Below are 17483 nucleotides of genomic sequence, written 5' to 3' on the forward strand. Positions count from 1 at the left end.
TGTGTCTGTGTGTCTCTTCTGACAAGAACACCCGTCACACCCTATGCCAGTATGACCTCATCTTAACTAAGTATATCTGTAATGACCTTATTTCCAAATAAGGCCACATTGTGAGGTACTGGGGGTTAAGTCTTCAACATATCTTTTTGTGGGGGAGACACAATTTAACCCACAACATGCACCAAGATCCAGGTGAATGTGTCTTCCTTATCTAACTGCCCCAATCCCCAGGGGCAGAATTAAATGTTCTTTCTTCTGGACTTACACATATTTAACACACGCTTCTGTTTATTAGAGCATTGGACTCACTGACCGCATGGATGATGGAGTTAGGGGCCTCATCTCTTTGGTCCTCCCCACAGTGCCCTAGTAAAGAGTCTTTGGGGAATCCTCTGTAAACTTAGGACTGAGAAGCAGCTGCCCTTCCCTGAGCCATAACGACGGGCACTGCACTAAACTTTCCACGTGTGAATTATGAGGACAATGACCCTGTGAAGTAGGTATTTATACTTTTTTTTTTTTTAGTTAGATGGTATTTATACATTTTAAGTCCTATTTTATAGAGAAGAACATTGGGATTTAGAGAGGTGACGAGACCTAGCGTAGCCAGAATTATTGCCTCTAAAAACCTCAATGGGCGCCTTGAAGGCATCACGGGAAAAGCTTTAGTCCCCATCTTCACGTTTCTCAAAGCACCCTTGATCTGGCTAATTCAACTCTTGCTCCCTCGAGGAAGACAAATCTGGAGACGCAGTCCTATGAATCCTGGGATCTGTTGCGCGTCCCGGTCTCCACTCCCGGCCGGCGAAGCGTTTTCCCTCCAGAAGCTGAACACAAAGCGGACCCACCCTGAGCACGAGAGCGCGCCGGCCGCCTTTCCGGGCGCGCCGCTCCCGGGTGCCGAGTGAGGACCGGCGCGCTGATTGGCTGCGCGCGGCGGCCCGCTTCCGCCCCGGGGCCGCTCCTGGCGCGGCGATTGGCCGAGCGGGCGTGCGCTCGGAGCCCGTGGCCCCTCTGCCCCCTCCCGGCCAGCCCCAGCTCGCCGCTGCTGCGTGGGGCGCCGCCGGCGGCCGAGGGAGCGTGACTGCGCTGCGCAGGGCGCTAGGAGGCATTGTCGCCGTAAGTGGAGCAGAGAGTGGCCCGGAACGGGGCCCCACCTTCGTGCCCCGCCAAGTAAACGTGGTCTGAAGCTAAGCGCTGGAGGGGCTGGGGGAGAGAGGGAGAGACGTGTCCCCGTTTCTGCAGCTTACCCTCCCCTCCCCCAAGTCACCCGGTGGAAGGAGCAGTGGTGCACCAGCTGCGGCTTCGGCCGTGCCAAGGGGCCCGGCGCCGCGCCGGCTCTGGCCTGCAGACTGCTGCTGGACCCCGGCTGGCTCGGGGGAGCGGGCGCCGCGGTGCCAGCGAATAGGGAACCCGAGAGGGCCTCGGTTCCCCCCGGGAGGCGCCCTTGCTTGGAGAGGCTGTTGTACATTTGGTCCCCGAAGCCACACGTTTGGGGTTTGCTTCCGCTCTGGGGAGCTGCAGATGCCCAGAGCGTGCCTCTCGGCCTCCGGGCAGCGCCGGAGTCCCCGGCCCTCAGCGATCACCAGCGTTCTCCCCTCTGCCTGCTTTATTCTCCCCAGTCCCCGCCTGCCCGGCGAGCGGGGGGCCGGCGACGAGGAGCTATTGGCTGTGGGCGCCGGGAGGTGGGGAAGACAGTGAGGCGGGCCCCTAGCGCCAGGCGTGGGGACCCTGGCCTGGCCGCCGCTCTCAGTCCCGGGAGGCGCAGCCCGAGGGTGCCTGGATGCCCATACAGAAGCATGCACGGGGCTCTGCGAACCCCATGACTGGAAAACAAAGTGCCAGCCCGTCCCGCTCTCGCCCCAGCGGGCTTCTTTCCCTTGGGTGGAAAACTGGGTCAACTCTGGCCTCGAGTGGGCCTTCGGGGCTACTTGGGTCCGATCCAGCCGACTGCTTCTCGTTTCCCCAGTGGCTCCTTAGCTTGGCGCGGACCAGAGGACCCGCTGCAGCCAGTGGCGGGGGGGGGGGGGGGGGGGGGGGGCACTTGCACACATGGCGCAAGAAGCTCGAGTTGCCTATCGGCGCGGCTGCCAGGCTCTAAAGTTCCCAAGTGACCATACCAAGTAACTAAATATAGGAGCAGCTGGTGCGGAGCGGGTGTTGCATCAGCTCCTTTGCACAGATCTCGGGGCTTCAGACAAGGTAGAGTTCTTACTGATGAGGGCGGAAGCCCTAGCAGAGGACTACGGTCAATATTAAGCAAAAACCATCCCTCCCCAGCCCTGTATCCAGGTTAAACTAAGGTATAGATACAGAAGGGCTCTGTTGACAGTTCTCACAAAGCAGGACAATTTCTTTTCTGGCATCCCATTTATTACATACTAACTTACCATCTCTAGCAGTTTAATCACATATTAGTAATGCCTTGGTGTAGGAAATGCTTAACAGTTTGCAAAGATTTCTCAAAAGTTGTATCTCATTTACTTCTCAAAACAACCCAGTGAGGAGGGTGGTATTTCCATCTGACAAATGGGACTGCTCACAACAGTGATCATTTTCCAAACCTTGGTTGGATTAGGTGGCTCTCCTCAAAAAACTTTCCATAGTTCCCTGCAGAGAAACAGAGGACAGACTTATAGGATGGCCTCCAGCCCCTCTCCCAGTAATCTGGGGACAGACTAGCTGCCTGTCTCCCTCTTTCTCTCATCATTTTGGGTACTTCTGCTCAGCCCCTGCCTCTGTTCTCTCTTCCCAGCCATGCCATGTGCCTTCATGGCAGAGGGCACACATGGTCTTTGGGCCTGGCGTTGTGGCCTTCAGCATCTGGCTCATTCTACCTTTTGTCACTGAGTCTCTCTAACCTGATGGGAAGCTCATTCTGGCCTATGCCCTGTCTCCGTATCTTTACCTCTTCAGTATGGCCTTACAGAGGGGCCCAGGACATGTTCGTTGGATTTAAACATTCCCTAGGACTATGGTGTACACTCTGAGGAAGGCGGAGCTGGGAGGGATGTGGAGACAGATGTATTGGTGGGATAGCAGCAGTGTGAGTATGAGTTTGGACCCTGTGCTGAAGGGTCTCCAGGATTTGGAGCACTTTCCTTGCAGTTTTCTAAGGCTCACCTCCGATGCCTGGGACCACAAACCCAGAACAGACCCATATGGGCTTGTGGTTCCTGTTTCTCCCCTTTGGGATACTCTCTGATTTTCTGCTACTACTACCCCTGCCTATAGGGTTGATCAGATGCCTCAAGGGACTTGGGCCTGTGGGGTTGAGTTGTCTTGGGGCCCTGTGATTGGGGTCTGGTTCCAGGAGGGCTGCCTTGCACGTTGATTGCTCCCACTGGCCAGCATGATCTTTCTTTCATGTAACTGCATGAGACTGGGCAGCCAGAATGGTGCTGACGCACTGATTTTGGTTGACTCAAGTTGTTTGCATAGACAGGGACCCCTCAGATCCTAGGGTGGCCCTTTCGCGGGGCTTCGCACTCAGTGAGGGGTGGGTCCATACCTCTCTCTGTCACTCATATGTGACTCAGACAGTTCTCCATTTTTCCTCAAAAACAGTTTAAAAGCAAAGAAAGGAAGAGCAGCTTGCTTTATTCTCCCTCACCCCCTTTTCTGTGGGCTCCTGTTAACATACTCAATAAATTCTTGCTACTTTTTGGTCAGAGAGGCCCAGTGTTGGGTTGGGGCTGAAAGGAGCAGTCAGCGAAGTTGGACACCCTTGTAGGACCCCTTTTGGGGACCCACTCCAGATGCTCATCATCTCAAATTTGTTCTTCCCTCAGTTCTGAGGCCCTCCTACTGCATCTTGGGCCTTATGCCACGTGTGGCCCTGCCACCCTCCCATCTCAGCCTTGCCTGTGCCAGAGTGACAAGCCTTGGTCACCTGACCTGGGAGAGGACCTGTCAGCTGGAATTTATAAGGAATTCTTCCTTGGGGAGGGGTAGTTTTAGGTGAAGGGAGGGTCGTTTCCTAGCCGGTTAGTGGGGGTGGTGATTCTAGGCAGCTGGAACCTCGTGGGGGTCTAGGGCACATCTGTGGTGTACCCAAAGCATCCTCTGGAATGTAAGGGGCCCATCCTCCTAGTGACTTACTCTGACACCCAGACTTTATAGGCTGTTCCTGTTCCTGCTTTGATGTCCAATCTCTGACCCACGCTATAGGGTGTCTGAGCTCACCACTGGGGTGAAGTTTTTAATTTGACTGGTTTTCTTCAATGGACTCTTTGGCTTAAGGCACCACTGCACCCACCTGGTGGTAGCTAGTAGAATTGCAGTCATAGTGCCTGATTGAAAGTAGTCAGTCAATCTCACCAGGGTTAGCACAGCCCTGGGTAGCTTGGAGATTTACCTTCCCTTTCCCCCCTTTTGTGAGGCCAGGATTGCCTCAGTGATGTTCCTTAGAAAGGTCTGCCTCATCATAATCATAAATCAGAGCTATTTCCTGTATTTCCTTCCTCTCTCTTTATTCTTATGGCCTATAGCTAGTAGATGCTGAGTACATGTTTGTGGTTCTTAATGATGCTTATTAGAGATGGGAAAAGGAGGGAGAATGGTATGTAGGAAGAATCCCAGGCTGGGAGTTTGGAGACCTAGGTTTTTTGTTTCTATCTGGCCGATTTACTACCCTTCTTGGGTCCTCAGTGTTCTCATTCATAAAGGCATTAGATTGCGTCACCAAGATTCCAGCAATGTTGCTGTGACTCAGGCTTAGGGGGTTGGTCTTTTTTTTAAAATTTTTTTTAAATTAATTAATTAATTTATTGGCTGTGTTGGGTCTTAGTTGCTGCTCGCAGGCTTTCTCTAGTTGTGGCGAGCGGGGGTTACTCTTTGTTGCAGTGTGTGGGCTTCTCATTGTGGTGGCTTCTCTTGTTGCAGAGCACGGGCTCTCAGCGCGTATGCTTCAGTAGTTGTGGTTTGTGGGCTCTAGAGCACAGGCTCAGTAGTTGCGGCACATGGGCTTAGTTGTTCTGCAGCATGTGGAGTCTTGCTGGACCAGGGATCGAACCCATGTCCCCTGCATTGGCAGGCGAATTCTTAACCACTGCGCCACCAGGGAAGTCCAGGGATGGTCTTGAAGGTAGCATGATGAAGGTGTTGAGTCCAGTTTTCCATAATCCTCACTATTCGCTACTGTTTTGCCCTGGGCCACCTTCTGCAGGTTGTCCACCTGGCATTGTTAGGCCTTGTGATCCTTCTCATTTAGACAGTATCTTTGTTGTAAGAGTCCGTTGTCTTGTACTTAGATTTGAAATCCCAGTGATGGCTGTTGATCTTCATCACCATTGGGGGATACTAACTGTGCATCTGTTTTCAGTATGTGGTATAAAGTGCAGGGGGAAAGCACAGTATGTATTTGCTCCCTGCCTTAAGCTGCCTGCAGGCCAACTGGGGGGACGAGTATTTATATTTTTAAAAGCTCATAAATAACCCAGGTGGCTTGTGCTAAGATGTTAAGTGCTACTGGAACTCAGGGAGAGGAGAAAACTGAGGGCTGGGGCAATCCGGGAAGACTTCCTGGAAGTGGAGAGATGGACGTTCTACTCATTCCTTAAAGATGAGTTCCACTGACTTGTTTGTTCACGTCCTGTGGATATGTAACTGGGATTAGGTGCTGGCGTCATGTCTGCACGTGTACTGTTTCATCCTTTCAGCTAGCACTTATTAAGTGACTTACATGTCCCGAGCCCTGGCCTAGAAAGGTATGTATTTTTTGTTCAATCCTCATGTGAACCCAGTGTGGTACGTTTTACTAGATCTCCTACTCAGAGGAAGAAACTGGGGCCCGGAGTAGTTAGGAATCTTTCCCAAGGCTTCTCAACTAACACATGGCTGAGTTGGGCATCGGGCCCGTCTTCCTCCTCGGCAAGGTGCCAGTGCAGGCTGAACTCATCACTGACTCGCCTGAGCAGCTGAGTGGGCCGGACCGGGCCTCCCTGTCCAGTTGAGCACATGTGGACTTTTTCCTGCTATCTGTTTGCAGTTCTGAGCACCGCCTTCACCCCCTCCTCTCTGCCTTTCACATTCTTCTGCCTTTGACCCTCAGGTGTGTTCGTTAGAGCTCCTTGAGCTGTCTGTGGGTCTGGGATTGGGATCTGGGAGCCAAAAAGGGCACTGACCTTGGCCTCAAGTTCATTTTCTCCATGGGGTGCTGCCGCTGTTGATATGGGTGACTTTTGTAAAGAAGTGAGCACTGGATGTGGAGTTGGGCCAGATTATTGCCAATTACTTACTTTGACCTTGGCCAGGTCCTTGAGTCCCTCTCTCTGCCTCAGTTTCTTTCTCGAATAAAAAGGAGTTGGAGATGTTTCCTGAGTCCCTTATGTCGTCAGCACATTATTGTTTTGATTGTGTCCTCACCCTTCTTTAAGCCTCTTCTCCCCAGTGATCCAGTCTCCCTTCTCTCATTTCCCTGCCCCATTCCTTTTCCCTTGGGGTCTTGCCGATAAACTCAGCATCAGGTTGACAATCAGGTCTGCGGCTAAAGCTGTAACCTTCCCTCCATATTGCTGCATGGGAAGGGAATTCTTAGAGACCACCCACCCGCCAGACAGTGAGTCTGACCAGGCAGGGTTGCGTTTCATTTGCCTTTGTGTCCCCACTTCCCACCCGTGGGAGGAGCCTGGCAGAGGTGGGAGAGGAGAACTGGGAGCTGGAGGACTTGTCCTGTGGACAGGGCTCTGAGGCTGTGGGATGGAGAGACAGGCCTCTCTCCTTGCACTTGGTTGCACCCTGCCTCCTCCCCACTGCTCTGCCAGTTAAGTGAGTCACAGGCTAGCTCACACCTGAGTCCTCACATCCACCTGGCCACTGGTTCAGGCCCTGATGAGGTCACACGTGTGGACCCTCCCAGGAAACTGGTAGGGCTGGGCTGATGTGCAGATTAGCCACTGTGGAGGCCGAGCTGGGTGTGGCCTGGGCTCTGGGCCCCTCGGGAGGAGGTGAGTGGCCTGGGGCCCTCCACGCAGGCTTCCCGTAGCCTGGGTCCCTGTGGAGGGTGGGTCAGGGGTGGGTCCCTGGCTGGTGGTGGGAGGGCGCTTCACAGCTCTATGTCTTCCCCAGGTACAGGTCCTTTTATGAGCAGCAGACCAGCCTGGTGGCTGGCAGCAGAACACTCACGTCTGCATGCTGAGGAAGATGGGTGAGGCCGTGGCCAGAGTTGCAAGAAAGGTCAACGAGACGGTAGAGAGCGGCTCCGACACCCTGGGTGAGTGAGGGCGTGGCTTTTCCAGCTGCGGGGCGCCACGTACGTGGCTTATTGAATCAGTTTGGAAATGAGATAGAAAAAGGTGAAAGACACAGTGTCAGCGTGCATCCCTTAGCATGAAGAGCTGTGTTCCATGGACTTTTATTGCAGTTGTGTGTGTGTTGTGTATACCGGGTCCCAGCGTAAGACATATTTCTTACTATGGGTCGTAGTCAAAGAGGTTTGAAAAGCACTGAGTAGGGCTTGCATCTGCTGGGATCCTGTCTGCCTGCCCTCAGACTGCCAGTGACTCCACGTGTGTTTGTGCCCTTGGACCAGGTGGCAGTAGCTGGCACTGCCGGGTAACCCCGTGTACCAGGCCCTGTGCAGGTGCCTCAGGAGGGTTGCCTTGGTGAATCTTCACAACATCCCATGATGGATCACACCCAGCAGGCATGACTAGCCTCAGATTTCAGATGAGGTGATGGAGGGTCGAAGGCACAGTGGACTTTTTTCAGGTCCCCTAGCCAGGGGCCCCTTTTCACGCCACTGTTTTAATTGAATTGTATCATATATTGTTGAATTCGTCATGGCATTTTAGCCCACGCGGCTACCCTAAGGCTGTAAGCACTTAAGCAAACCATTCCATGTAATTGAACTCAGCAGATATTTATTGACTCTCCACCATGTACAAGGGTTAGCAGGGGATCCTGCGTGTGTGTGTGTGTGTGTGTGTGTCCCCGCTGGAATGTAAGTGCCACCTTAGAGCCACAGGTGTGTTGCAGGACACAGAGGAGGTGAGTGCAGGCCCGCCTGGGGGATGATTGTGCAGGTGGATGGGGTGGGATTTGAGCTGGGCCTTTGGCACACAGAGGAATTTCACTGGCAGCTAGGGGTGTGTGTGCCTGTGTATATGTGTGTATGTCTGTCTGTCTCAAGAAAGAGTATTTGCCTGGAGGTTACTGCCTGAGTAATGACCCAGACACTGGAAAGGTGGAGCGTTTCTGTGAGCAGTCATTGGTCAGGTGTGTCTGAGGGTCTTGGGGCAGGGGGTGGTTTCCAGAAAGTGGAGGGACACTCAGCCTTCAAGATGCGCTTGGTCACCACCTCTTCCAGGAAGCCCTTGGCCCTACCCCATCCACCCCGTGCTCCCTTCCTCCTCTGTAGCACTCATTCAGTGTCCCCGGAGGGCAGGGATCCTGTGGTCTTTTGTCTCCCATCTGCCAAGAGACAGAGCAGCGTCTGGCACATTGTAAAGCACATAGTGGTGTTTACTCAACTAAGCAGTAGTGAGGGAAGCATCTCCTATGTCAGCAAACAGACTCAAAGATTGCTGTTGGTTTTGGAGGGAAGTCTGGCGGGGGAGGTGCGAGGGTGCGGCGGAGCCTTCAGCTGGTGAGCTGAGGGCTGTGGGCCCTCAGGAAAGGAACTCTGGAAGCCTGTGCTGGTCACTCATGTGCTTGCACTTACCTGAGGGCCCAAGGCTCTCCACCGCTGATATGGCCTGGACTGGAATCCCCACTCTGCCACCTAGTAGCCTGCTCCCTTAGCAGATTGCTTTACCTCTTGGAGCCTTGATTTCTTCATCTGTAAAATGGGGATAGTAATTGTGCCTCCCTCATCAGGGTGGTAGGAGCAATTGTAAGGTCTGTAAGGTGCTTGGCATGCAGGTAGCTCAATAAATAGCAGCTATTGTTTTTTTGTTTTTTTTTCCCCCAGAACTCTCTTACTCTTGTTTATTTATTATTTTTTGGGGAGTACACCAAGTTCAATCATCTGTTTTTATACACATATCCCCATATTCCCTCCCTCCCTCGACTACCCCCCCACCCTCCCTCGACTACCCCCCCACCCTCCCCGTCCCAGTCCTCTAAGGCATCTTCCATCCTTGAGTTGAACTCCCTTTGTTATACAACAACTTCCCACTGGCTATCTATTTTACAGTTGGTAGTATATATATGTCTGTGCTACTCTCTCACTTCGTCTCAGCTTCCCTTCCACCCCCCGCCCCCCCCTACAGCTATTGTTTTTAATTTTTCTCATCGCCAAGGGCTGGAGGTGGGGCCTGAGTCCCTCCCCTCCCCCACCACAAATGTACCTCCTCCAGGTGTCAGCCAGCCGCCTGGCTGGGTGTCCTCACTTGCCTTGGATGGGGAGTTTAGTGCAAAGCAGCAGATCTCTGCAGTGAATAACCTACCTCTACCTTAAAATGGTGCACGGAACAGGGACACATGTGCCGCTCGTTCTCATCCAGGTGTGTGGAGGGGGCAGGGTGGAGGGGCGGCAGAGGAGGGAGAGTGGGATTCTGACCTCTGGGGGAGGTGCTGTCTGAGGAAGGATGTCAGGAGGCAGCAGTGAGGAGGTGGATATCCCAGGCACTGAGAAGGCTGCGCCTGAGTGGGAGGGCGAGGCTGCTGCAGCTGCCGCAGGGGATGGGGGAGATGTGGGATGCTGTTGTCAGGTGGAGAGCCTGGAAGGCTGTGTTGAGTCTACACTTCAGTGTCTGGGGACCAGGGATTGCAAATTCGGTTGCCTCCGCAGGCCAGGTGGGGATTTCTGTGAACGGGGCGGACGATCTGGCTGGGATGAAGTGCGCAGGATGTAGGGTAGGGCATTCTGCAACCAGCTCCTCTCTCTGCCTGGGCCATGCCCACTGCAAAACCCAAGCCAGGTCTCTGGCAGCCCCGCCTGGCCACTGCAGTGCCTGGGATTGGAACCCTAACTGGGGGGCACCAGTGCCTGGGCCCTTTCTGTCCTGGGGTGTGGGGGGCGGATGGTTGCTGTTTGCTGGTCAACTTGGGAGAGGAGTTAAATGTTTGAGCCTTGGTGGTTTTGGCTGAAGCTCGAGACTGTCACATGGAAGTGGCTGAGTCTTTAAACTTAGGGCTGAACGAGAGGGGGCCTTTTTACCTCTTCAGTGCCCAGGGAAGAAGCAGGATGTCAGAGCAGGCCACTGTGGGCACCTGCAGTCCTGACCCTTTGGCAGGTGGAGCTCATCAGGCTGATGCAATCGCAGGGGTCTGGGGTTTAAGCAGTCAGCACCTATTGAGCACCTGCTGTGAGCACAGTGCTGGGGGCTTCCTGGGGATATATGCAGTGGAGTTCTGGACCTGAGACTGGTCTGCCACTGTGACAGCAGTGAGTGACACACAGGCTCCGTGCTGAGCTGTGTCAGATGGACGATAGGTGGTCGTAATTCAAAGATGTTGCTGGGTGTTGAAGGAGTCCGGGAAGGCTTTCTGGAGGAGGTGGGAATTGATGTGGGTCTTGAAAGATAGGTGAAGCAACCCAGTATGGTTCTCATGTGAAATAGCAAATAATCCGAAGCAGCCTAAAAAAGCAGCACCGGAAAATTGCTTAAAGAACTTTTGTTACAGCTATATAATGCAATTTATGTAACTGTTAACCATGGTGTATAAAATTTCATTATGTGCTTGAATGAAGACTGGCAAATTCTCATGTATAATGTGAATTGGAAAAAGAACAAGGATCCCAAACTGTATAGACAATAACATGCCAATTATGTTGTATATACATAAATGGTTGTATATACATAAATTAAAAAATTGGAAAGAAATAAGATAAAAATGGATGTTAGAAAATACTATTCTGCATTTTCTGAATGTTCTATGATGGACGTATTACTTTCACAGTAGAGAAGAATAGATTTCAGGGAAAGAACCACCACCTGCCACTCTAGAAAGTGAAAGTAGACTACCCAAGAGCAGACAAGAGGCAGGAGAGTTAGGGAATAGTTCCTGCTCTAAGCCCCTGCCCCTGGGTGTGGAACGAGCTTCCCTGGTTTCTCCCCTCCTGCAGGGTTCCCCACCCTGCCTCCTTGTGCACAGGCTGGGGTGCAGGCCTGGAGGGATGGCTGCTCAGATGCTGCAGAGTGGGAGATCCCTGCAGAGGCTGGGCTGGGGAGAGCTCCATTATAGGCTAGCTCTCACCTTGCTCAGGTAGGTGACCCTGCGAAGCATCATGGCCCCAGGCACTCACAGGTGCACTCTGGAGCCAGGCTTGCTCCTCCTGCAACCTGAGATTTGGTTCCCAGCCCTTGTTGCCTCACTCCAGGCCTCGACCCCCAAGAAGTGGGCTCCTTTTCACCTGGCCCCGATCTGCCTCCAGTTTGTTTTTGTTTTTGTTTTTTTAATTAATTAATTAATTAATTAGTTAACTTTATTGGCTGTGTTGGGTCTTTTTTTTTTTTTTTTTTTTGCTGTGCACAGGCTTTCTTTAGTTGCAGTGAGTGAGGGCTACTCTTCGTTGCGGTGCGCGGGCTCCTCATTGCCATGGCTTCTCTTGTTGTGGAGCACGGGCTCTAGGTGCGTGGGCTTCAGTAGTTGCAGCACATGGGCTCAATAGTTGTGGCTCACGGGCTCTAAAGTGCAGGCTCAATAGTTGTGGCGCACGGGCTTAGTTGCTCCACAGCATGTGGGATCTTCCTGGAGCAGGGATCGAACCTGTGTCCCCTGCATTGGCAGGCGGATTCTTAACCACTGTGCCACCTAGGAAGTCCTGCCTCTAGTTTTGAGTTGAAACCACTTTCCTCCAGCCACTCACCCCTCCTCAGCATCATCTTCTAGACTTTTTGAATGAGCTTGCAAAGAGTTGGGAGCTCTGTACTGTACTTACACTCCCTTCCTGTGAACCAGGCTCTCCTCTCCATCCCTGCTTGTCTTCCCAGGTTAATTCTTCATCTTTGTAAAGGTCTCATGCCCTCTTGGACTTCCCTGGGTCCTTGTACTCCTGAGGGTCCTCTGTCTGACCTCACCCTTCCCTCCCTGGCTTCAGATGACAGGACGTCCAGCCAGTGGACCATCAGGCCTGGCCACTCTACACTCCACTCCTCTCCAAGGGAGGCTCCCAGTTTGGGGGGATGACTTTTTAAAAAATTGATCATTATTGCAGATAAGCAGGATTTAGAAAGTCTTGGGAGATTGTGGGAAGGGAGGGCTTGGCTGGCTGAAATCAAGGCACTGGCAGAGAAGGGAAGAAGGAAAGAGTAACTCGAGCTGGGAAAGAAAGGAGCTAGTATTTATCTGGAGCCTGCTGTGTGTCAGGCTGCCATGCTGGGCATGGATGTTTGATATCTTCTTTCATCCTTTCTACAGTCTTCTTCTTCTTTTAAATATTTATTTATTTGGCTGTACTGGCTCTTAGTTGCTACTTGCAGGATCCTCAATGCTGCTTGTTGGATCTTCGTTGTGGCATGGGGAATCTTTAGTTGCGGTATGTGAACTCTTAGTTCTGGCATGTGGGACCTAGTCCCCTGACCAGGGATCAAACTCAGGCCCTCTGTCTTGGAGTGTGGAATCTTAGCCATTGGACCACCAAGGAAGTCCCTACAGTCTTTTGTACTTTGTCACTGAGGATTCCTGTCTGTGTTCATTTCAAGAAAATTCTGAGTCATTAGCTCTTGACATTTTGCTCTTCCCCCTCCCTGGAGTCTCTTTTGCCTAGAATTCCTCTTAGGCCCCCCATTCTGTGCCTCCATCACTCTTGTGTATTTTCTTTCTCTTCCTCTCTCTGCTACATTCTGAGAAATTTCCTCAGATCTGCCTTCCATTTCACTATTTGCTTCTTTGTTTGTGTTTATTCTGCTCTTGAACCCATCCATTGAGTTTTAATTTCTAAGGCTATATTTCTTTTAAAAAGTCTGATTTAATATACTCAGGTTTCCCTTCAGATCCAATAAATCTTTTCCTAAAAACAAAACAAAACAAGACAAAACTAAAAACCCGACTTAAGGGAATAATATGTTGTTCCTTTCTTACATTTTTAACTGAATTTTTTATTTCTTTAATCACTTAACTATACTCATTTTTTAATCTTTGCTGCTATTTCTGTAACAGGAAGTTCTTAGAAGTCCAGGTCTGCTGTTCCTGTTGATTCCTGCTCACAGGAGACTGTTCTGGGTGGATTTTATGTAATTTTAGACCCTACACTCTTGTCTGGTGAAGCCTTATCTGTGTATTCCCAGGTTGAAGGGGGGGTGTCCTCCAGAAGGATTGCCTTTACATCCAGCAGGTACCTGAGTGTGACCAGCCTAGAAAAATGTCTTTTGTTAATTTCTCAGCCCTAAGCCCTCAAAGGAAGTAAATAGTCAAACCCCAAACCCAAGTGAGGCAGGCCTCTTATTTTAGAATCTTAGGGGAGATTTTTTTCTTTTTTAATTCAGTGCCCAGGCAAAGGTAAAACAGCTTTTTAATTGTCAAAGAGTGGATTTCATCCCTAGTTCACTCTTGCACAAAGGTAGTCCTTCAAGATCCCAGCTTTTTGCAGGGGTCTCCAGCTTCTGCTTCCCACCTCAAGCAGACCTGAAGCTGTGTTTCTGATCCCTTCTGGACCTTTAAACCTGAGCCCGTTGGTGACCCAGACTATCATACCAGCCCTGGCCCGCAAAGCGTCAGTACCTGCCCATCACTCTGCCTTTGAAAGTCCTCTCTGTTTTGACTCCCGGGGCTTGCTCTTATTAAATGCCGGGCATCGTTGTCAACATTTTACTAGTTTCGACTCATTTCATCCTCACACCTTTAAGACAGAGATGATATTAATATCCCCATTTTACAGATGAAGAAACTAAGGCACAGAACTTTTTTATCCGGTGTTTCTAAGTGTTCCATAGCACAAGGGTATTCAGCTTGTCTCCTCTGCTGTGTTGCTTTTGAAGCAGGAGTTTCCCCGTTGTAGATGCTGGATCTGAGGCTGAGGTGTGGGTGACCTACTGGTGACACAGCTGTTTAGAGGTGGAGCCAGGGTTCACCATAACGCTGAGTAGCTTAGCCCTGCCTTTTCTGTGTACCCTGCTGCCCCCGTTGAGGGGTGGGGGAGGTGAGGAAGAGGAGACCTGGGAGCTCCCTCTGGCCCCCTTAGCCTGCGTCTCCTCTCAAACCGTTTTGGAACCACAGTCAGCCTCCCTTGTTCCCTGAAAGGAGGGAAATAATCAGAGACTAATATCTGCCTGGCCATTTCAGATGTCTCAGGTGGTAAGGAGAAGGGCTCAGCCCCCACAGGCTGCTTCTGCTTACGGGAACACTGTGGACCCCACTCGAGAGCTTTCACAGTGGCGCCTCAGAGGGTGGGCATGGTGACCTGCATGTTACTGTGAACCCTGTATGATTCTTCCCTGCCTTGAATTTTGGGAACCACTGGCTTACTATTTACAGTCTGGAACTTCCTCCTCCTGGTGGGTTCTGGAGGGCTGGGCGGAGGGGGGCTAGATGCAGGGGGAGGTGTTGTCTGGGCAGGCCTCTGGGTGTGTGTGTGTGTGTGTGTGTGTGTGTGTGTGTGTGTGTGAGTGACAGGGAGTGGGGGGTAGGGAATGAATATGAACAGGGACTTGGTCCAGCCCCAGGAAACTGAGTGGCTAGGCTGGGCGCTGTGAGATAGCCAGGTGAGGAGACCAGGACTAGTGAGAGAAGGGATGTGGGTACTTCTTTCCCGCTTCCCTTGCTGCCCTCCTCTCCTCCTCCCAGGCTCACTCACGCTGTGGCTGCTTGTCTCTCTCCCGTCTCACCAGCAGATGGCACCCTGTCAGCAGCTGACCTGGTGACAGGCAGCTGAGCTGGGGACTTGGTCAGGCTGTCATTGGGTGTGAGCACCGGTCTGGTCTGGACAAGGGCTTCCCCGCCCAGGTCGGCTCACATCCTGTGTCTACATTCCTAGCTGACGCCACAGCGACCTGAGTTTGCAGCCCCTTTCTTGAGCAAGGGCGCTGAGGACGTGCAGTACCAGGAAGCACAGCATACATACTCACCGCATCAGAATAACATCTTCCCTTGGATCAGACACTGCCACCGGCTCCTTTGTCAACAAACACACGTTGAGCACATGCGTGTACCTTCCCTGGAGGACCCAAGTGCCCCAGGAGTGCCCCGTCTGGAGGGGGAGGCAGACACACACACACATACACACATCCCGAGGGAGGGGGGCAGGCAGTCTGTCGCGGCCCCCAGGAGGGGCTTGTCGGTCAGCAGTTCCTGGCCCAGAGCCCAGGAGGCTGGTGCTGGCAGGCAGGCTGTGTGTTTTGCTGCCGTGCCTCCTGGCCTGGGGATTCCTGAGGGTCAGCCAAGTACAGGTCGGCTCTGAAGGCGCGGGGGAGGGACGGGCTTTCACAGGGCAGCCCGCAGCCTGGCCGGGGCTGCCCATCTGTTTACCACGTGCGCTGGAAGCCTCCCATCTGCCATCCTTGGCCTGCTGCCTCTCAGCTGAGGAGGCAGGCGGGGGTTTGCCCGTGTGGGAGGGGACAGCCCCTGCTGCTCTCGCCACTCTGTTTCCTAGAGAGTTGTGAGGTGAAGGGGGTGACTGGACGCCTTCTTCCTGAAACTCCATCTCTAGTCATGGTCTCTCTGGACAGGGGGTCCCGGGAGGCCAAGAACTGACCTTCATCTTCCCCTCTGCACCCCTTAGGAGAAGGCTTTTCTCCCTTGAGGGCTCAGTACTTATTTGAAATGAAGGCTTTGTCTCCCTAGACGGGTGTTTCTCAATGTTGGCACTGTTGATGGGGGAAGAATTCTTTGCTGGGGGCTGTCCTGTGCATTGTAGGATGTTCTGCAGCACCCCTGGCCTTTACCCACTACGTGCTAATAGTACCCTCTGCGGCTCTCCCCCCAGCCGTGACAACCAAATTGGTCTCCAGGCATTGCCAAGTGTCCCCTGGTGCAAAACTGCCCCCACTGAGAACCACTGCTCTAGGAGGTCACGCCTGTGAGGTGTTAAGCCCGATGTCTGGTATGGTGAGCTCTGCTGTGGCAGAACTGGAGCTGAGTGGAGTAGGGTTGGTGAGCTGAGAGGAAGATGCGAGTTCTGTTTTGTAGGAAGGGCCCTGATCCAGAAATCACGTCACCTTCACCTTAACCCCAACTGTGGGCCAGTTTCCTATCTGAAAACGCGGGGCTCTGGCCCTGACCTTTTGTAGTTCTGTGTTAAACCCTCATTGGCTTCCCCTTGTGCAGAGAGTAAATCCCAAGCTGGTGCTATAAACCTGGAGGTGACTGACACCTGCCAACTTCTCCCACTGCACTTTGAGGCACTCAGGGCTTCTCTGATTACATCCAGCCAGATTGGCTGCCTTTCAGTTCTTGAACTGCTAAACCCTTTCCAGCCTCAGCACCTTTGCACATGCCATTCCCTTGGTCTAGGATGCTTTTCCTTGTTCTTCGTGGCTGGGCCCTTTTCATACATTACGGTTTAGCCTAAATATTTCTTCAGAGAGACCTCCCTGGTCTTCCTTTCTAAGTGGGCTTCACCCAGTCGTTTTTCTTTTTAATAAAAAAAAAAAAAAAAAAGACGCTGTGGAAAGGTATACTCAAGTAGCAAAGTCCATAAAATCATGTATACTTGGTTCAGCAGATATTTGTAAAACCAGTACTCATGTAACTACCGTCCCGGTCTAGGCATGCAACATGCCAGAATCCCCGGAAGCCTCTCCCACCCCCAGAGGTAGCCACCGTCCTAACTGTTAGGATGAGCTTTTCCTTCGCTTCTTTAGTCTGATCTTGCCTTTCTTTAGTTTCTCTGGCCCTTGGGCTCTGGAGAGAGCAGGCTGAGGGGATGAGCAGGTTTTACGTCAGCAGATGTGCCAGGGCAGAGGCAGGGGAGGAGGTGAGACCACGGCGGGGGGTGTGAGGGTATCATTCAGAGGCAAATAACCAGTATGGAAAGGGAAACCACGAGAGCTTTCAGAGCCCAGGGGTTTCCCTGGCACCAAGTTGGCACAGTGCAGTAGCCTGTGGTGTAGAAATGCAGGGCCTGGGCCTGGGGTGCTCTTCTCATCTCAGAGGCGAGTGATGGGTGTCAGCCAAGCCCAGGGTGACTGTGCAGTCCTGGCTGCTTCTGAACTGGCCGCAGAGAGGTGGACAGAGAGGGCTGTGTCAGGCAGGTGGGACCGAGCCCACTGTTCAGGCGGGCGAGGAGGTGGTCGGGTGGGGATTTCTGGCAATCCTTTTACACCATGCCGTGGTCTGGCATTGCCTCTTTGTGCCCAGGTCACACTGGGGGCCTGTCTGGACCCCCGGCCTCAGGTATAGAAGGGGCTGTGGAGGGAAAGAGAATAGCTCAGTACTGGAAGGCATTTCTTGGGATGGAGAGAGGAAATTTGTTCCGTGGCTCCAGCCTGGGCATTTGTACTCTGAGGAATACTTTTAAAACTATATATGTTTTACTTAAAAAAAAATAGATATCACATGTGCCTAGTGCACAAAGTATAAGGCCCAAAGCGTAAACAGAGAGGCCAGGCTTCCTGCCACCCTGTCCTCTGGTCCGCTGGTCCCTTCCTCCTGCCACAGTG

The 17483-nt window shown here is 52.4% G+C and overlaps 1 protein-coding gene across 4 annotated transcripts in view; it reads left to right on the top strand.

Annotated features, from left to right (window-relative positions):
* The first annotated feature begins 982 nt into the window (after window positions 1-982).
* Window positions 983-17483, top strand: part of LRRC20 (leucine rich repeat containing 20) — a 67182-nt gene continuing 50681 nt past the window's right edge. For 3 of the 4 annotated variants that reach the window (XM_057736610.1, XM_057736613.1, XM_057736612.1), the window contains exons 1-2: window positions 983-1119; window positions 7069-7213. In XM_057736610.1, the coding sequence (XP_057592593.1) occupies window positions 7132-7213 (82 nt within the window). In that variant the 5' untranslated portion in view covers window positions 983-1119; window positions 7069-7131. The remainder of the gene's footprint in view (window positions 1120-7068; window positions 7214-17483) is intronic. The other variant, XM_057736611.1, reaches the window with a different exon arrangement.

The sequence above is a fragment of the Hippopotamus amphibius genome, chromosome 5, assembly GCF_030028045.1.
Source record: "Hippopotamus amphibius kiboko isolate mHipAmp2 chromosome 5, mHipAmp2.hap2, whole genome shotgun sequence".
Classification (NCBI taxonomy): Eukaryota; Metazoa; Chordata; class Mammalia; order Artiodactyla; family Hippopotamidae; genus Hippopotamus; species Hippopotamus amphibius.